At 40.3% G+C, this 4,697-nt stretch overlaps 1 protein-coding gene across 6 annotated transcripts in view; it reads left to right on the forward strand.

Annotated features, from left to right (window-relative positions):
• Window positions 1-4,697, forward strand: part of Desi2 (desumoylating isopeptidase 2) — a 54,509-nt gene that overhangs the window by 40,729 nt on the left and 9,083 nt on the right. For all 6 annotated transcript variants that reach the window (XM_031390938.1, XM_031390941.1, XM_031390935.1 and 3 more), the window contains one exon: window positions 4,066-4,159. In XM_031390938.1, the coding sequence (XP_031246798.1) occupies window positions 4,066-4,159 (94 nt within the window). The remainder of the gene's footprint in view (window positions 1-4,065; window positions 4,160-4,697) is intronic.

Raw genomic sequence — 4,697 nt, forward strand, 5'->3', positions numbered from 1 at the left:
GCGGAGCTTGCGCCCAAGGTCTGCTCTGGACCCCAGCCCAGACAGACCAGAAGGAACCCAAGTCACTGAGCTGGCGGAGTTCCTGTGTGCCTGGTCCCGGTGGTCCCAGTTACTCCCAGTGTTGGGACAGATGTTGGTTCATGCTCACCTCGATCCTGGGTGTGTCAGAGCACCTGGGAGTAAAGCTTCCTCTTGGTGTTGTGGGGACTTTTTTTTCTTTTAACCAGGTGTGGTGGCACACAGTTTTTAATCCCAGTATTCAAGAAGCAGAGGCAGAGAGATTTCTGTGAGTTTGAAGCCAGCCTAGTATACAGAGTGAGTTCCAGGACAGCCAGAGCTATACAGTAAGACCCTATCTCAAGAACAGAAAACAAAGAAGCCCTTTTTTATGAAGTTGTTAAACCGTGATTGCTTTTCTTTACTATGTATAAGAATTTCTAAGAAACTTGTACACTTTGAAAAACTATGTAACAAAAATAATCATCTTAGTTAGTAGAAGTGTCAATTTGAAATACCATTTTCTGAAGGTGTTTCAATAGAATGGTTGATTTGGCAGGCCTGTGAGCATCAGTAAAGTCTAACCCATTGCTGAGCAAATCTTGTTTTCAGTAATATCTCGCATTTTTCTCAGAGTTATAGTGATACATCATTGTGAATTATAAGCTTGCCCGTTAGCAGTAGGTCCTGCTCTTGCATGAACTAAGCAGTCTTTGTAACCTAAAATACATTATCTAGTTTACCCAGGGTAAAACTACCTACCTACCTGTTCACTAATTTTAAAGAAAAAACTCCTTAAGTAAATGTTTCAGTGTCATGTTTCTGCTGCCCTTGTGTAGGAGTGCGCAGGTGCTGACAGTTGAATCCAGGACCTCACACAGCTAAAGCAGGCACTGTGCCTTTGGACTAGGTCCCTAGCCCTGTCTATTTTTTTTATATGAGTTGCTTCCAGCTACAGTTTAGCATATTCAACATTCATACTGCTAACAACTAACAGAACTAGGATTTGAACTCTAATGTTCTTACATAGTTCAGTGCTCTCTACCTGTATTCTCCTCATAAAATAACTTAAAAACAAAAATATGATTCAAAACATGTTCAGGAAAACTCAGAGAAATAATTGTTTCTTGTACAAAAGTAAATAAACATAAATAAAAGGACCTATATCTTCCATTACTATACTTTAAGAAGTTAAAAATTCAAGTTTGGGCCGGGCAGTGGTGGTGCACGCCTTTAATCCCAGCACTTGGGAGGCAGAGGCAGGTGGATTTCTGAGTTCGAGGCCATCCTGGTCTACAGAGTGAGTTCCAGGACAGCCAGGGCTACACAGAGAAACCCTGTCTCGAAAACACCAAAAAAAAAATAATAATAATAATAATAATAATAATAATAATAATAATTCAAGTTTGAAGCCAGATGGTGGTGGTGCATGCTTTTAGTTCCAGTACTTAGTAGGTAGAAGCAGGCAGATCTCTTAAGTTAAGGACAGCCAGGGCTACACAGAGAAACCCTGTCTCCAAAAAACAAAAACAATGCTTCTTACCAAATACAATCTCAGTATATACAGTATTTTAATTAAAAGCTATATGGAAAAATGTACTGATCTTAAAGAGAAGCAGGGCATGGTGGTTGGTATATAAATGTTTATATCGCAGTGCTTAAGAAACTAAAATAGGATTGTGGGTTTAAGGCCAGAATGAATCTCTACCTGAAGACCAAATAGACAAGATTTAGAGCAGGCATAGAAGTGGATACCTACAATCTCAGCATCTAGGGAACAGAGACTGGAGATCAACAAGTTCAAAGCTGGCCTGGGCTGCATAGTTAATCAGGTCAGCTTAGGGTACCTAACCAAATCCTTTCTTTAAAAAGAAAAAGTAGCCAGACAGTGGTGGTAAGTGCCTTTAATCCCAGCACTTGGGAGGCAGAGGCAGGTGGATTTCTGAGTTTGGGGCCAGCCTAGTCTGCAGAGTGAGTTCCAGGACAGCCAGGGCTACACAGAGAAACCCTGTCTCAAAAAAACAGAAAAAGAAAAAAGAAAAAAAGTAAAAGTAGTTAGTTTATATTTCAAAATTAAGCGCTAAGTACCCTAATCTACATCATTTTTTAAAAAACGTTTACAGAATGTGTGGATGTCAAGTTAAACTTCGAACTTCATGGTTAAGAGTACTTCCTGCTATTCCAGAGAACCAGAGCTCTGCTTTCTTGAGTGTGGAAATGGGGGACTTCAGTTAATAACTAACTGGGACTCTAGCTCTTGAGCATCCATTGTTTTTTTTTCTGGCTTCTGCAGGTATCAGCACATACCCGGTGGCATAAACATCTAGATAAACACACACACACATTCAAGTAAAATTTAAATGAGAAAAACTAAACCTCATCTGCCTGTTCTTTCCTATATTTCTTTTTAAAACTTAAGACTATATGTTTAACAAATCTATCCATTTATTTAAGTATTTTGAGACAATCTTGCTATGTAGCCCTGACCCATCTGGAATTCACATTGTAGACCAAACTGTCTTCAAGCTTTAGTAATCCTCCTGCCTCCACTTCTCTAGCACTGAGGTTTTAGGCATGTACCAACATGTCTGATTATTTAGTAAATCTTAAATGATAGGATTAATTTAAGCATTTATTTGGAATTGCTAATTCTACTAAGATTTTAATAGTTAACATCTAAGTGAGATATCAGAATTGAAGCCAGAAATTTTGTGTTCTTTCCTGATTTGAAACTATCTGCATTTATGTTGTAGATATACACATAAGTACACACCAGAAGTACCTGTATTAGGAGAACATAAAGATAATGTTCTAGCTATAAGACCTGTGCAGAATTCGGGAGTGGCTGTGCATTAATAGTTGGCATCTTTTTGTTTGTTTATTTGGTTTTTCGAGACAGGGTTTCTCTGTGTAGCCCTGTCTGTCCTGGAACTCACTCTGTAAACCAGGCTGGCCTCAAACTCAGAAATCCGCCTGCCTCTGCCTCCCAAGTGCTGGGATTAAAGGCATGCGCCACTACTGCCCGGCAATAGTTGGCATCTTACTAAGTGTCAAGTTTGATGTTTATTTTGTTTCAGACAGGGTCTCAGTTTAGACTTGCCTGGAACTCACTAGGAGTAGCCCAATCTAGCCTAGAACTCAATGATCTTCCTGCCTCCTGAGAGCTAAGAATACAGACATACACACCATGCTTGGTGCCATAGAGTTTTCACTCCTAACAGTATCAATCCAAGTCTTCTAGGTTGAATAGATGCGTGCAGCTCAGTGCAGAGCACACCAAAAACAAAACAACACTCGGCCAGGCAGTGGTGGCACACACTTTTAATCCCAGCACTTGGGAGGCAGAGGCAGATGGATTTCTGAGTTCGAGGCCAGCCTGGTCTACAGAGTGAGTTCCAGGACAGCCGGGGCTACACAGAGAAACCCTGTCTCGAAAAACCAAAAAAAAGCAAAAAACCACTCATCTCAGTTTCTCCAGTGAGTAGAGTGGCCAAGCATTGAGCTGCTGGCCTCCTGTGATGATGGCACCAGGCATTGAGCTGCTGGCCCCCTGGGATGATGGCACCAGGCATTGAGCTGCTGGCCCCCTGGGGTGATGGCACCACAGAGAGTGGTCACTCTGCTGCCAGTGTAGGCTCAGAGCATTATACGGAGCAGTCACAAGCATTTTGAAGTACCTGTAAGTGTTAGCATTTCAGGCCTTTTAAAGACAGATAATATGGGGCTAGAGAAATGGCTCAGCAGCAGTTAAGAGCACTGGGTGCTCTTCTAGAGGTCATGAGTTCATTTCCCAGCAACACATGGTAGTTCACAAACATCTATAGGGGGGCATGATTCCCTCTTCAGGCAGGCAGATTTATATACGGCAGAGTACTCATATATTAGATAAAAAGTTTTTAAAAAGACATAATCAGTGTGGATGATACATAAACAGGACCTTGCAAAAAGTACTTTATATGCTGAAAAATATTCAGGTTATATTATTTTTATAGTATTTTAAGGCTGACTTAGCATTCTGATTACATTTTATGCAATACATACTAAAAATTTTGCCTTGTATCTTTTCAGAATTTGCTTATGGTGGCCATCCTTATCCTTTTTCTGGAATATTTGAAATTTCCCCAGGAAATGCTTCTGAGCTAGGAGAAACATTTAAATTTAAGTAAGTAGGGAGGGTAATTTCTATTACACTGTTGTAGGCAGCAGAGCTTGTTTGGGGTATAAAGAATTCATCCTGTACATTAAAAATTTAGAAAATTGGGCTGGAGAGATGGCTCAGTGGTTAAGAGCACTGACTGCTCTTCCAGAGGTCCTGAGTTCAATTCCCAGCAACCACATGGTGGCTCACAACCATCTGTAATGGGATCCAATGGTCTCTTCTGGTGTGTGAAGACAGCACCAATGTACTCAATAAATATAAAATAAATAAATCTTTTAAAAAATATAGAAAACTAGTCGTAAATTTGGCTTAATGGCTGACACTTTGTTTTTAAATTAAATTGAACTGAGTTACATAAAAATGGAAAGTCAAATAATGTCTGAAAAAGTTTGTTGTGCTTTTGTTCAGGATCTCGAAGTTGTTTTTCTGTCTGCTTCTCAAATATAGTCGTTTTTGTGTAGCTTACATTCTGCCTTAGGATCTCCTGCCTAGGAGTGCTTAGGATCTCCTGCCTGGGAGTGCTTAGGATCTCCTGCCTAGG

This window comes from Mastomys coucha, unplaced genomic scaffold (assembly GCF_008632895.1).
Source record: "Mastomys coucha isolate ucsf_1 unplaced genomic scaffold, UCSF_Mcou_1 pScaffold1, whole genome shotgun sequence".
Classification (NCBI taxonomy): domain Eukaryota; kingdom Metazoa; phylum Chordata; class Mammalia; order Rodentia; family Muridae; genus Mastomys; species Mastomys coucha.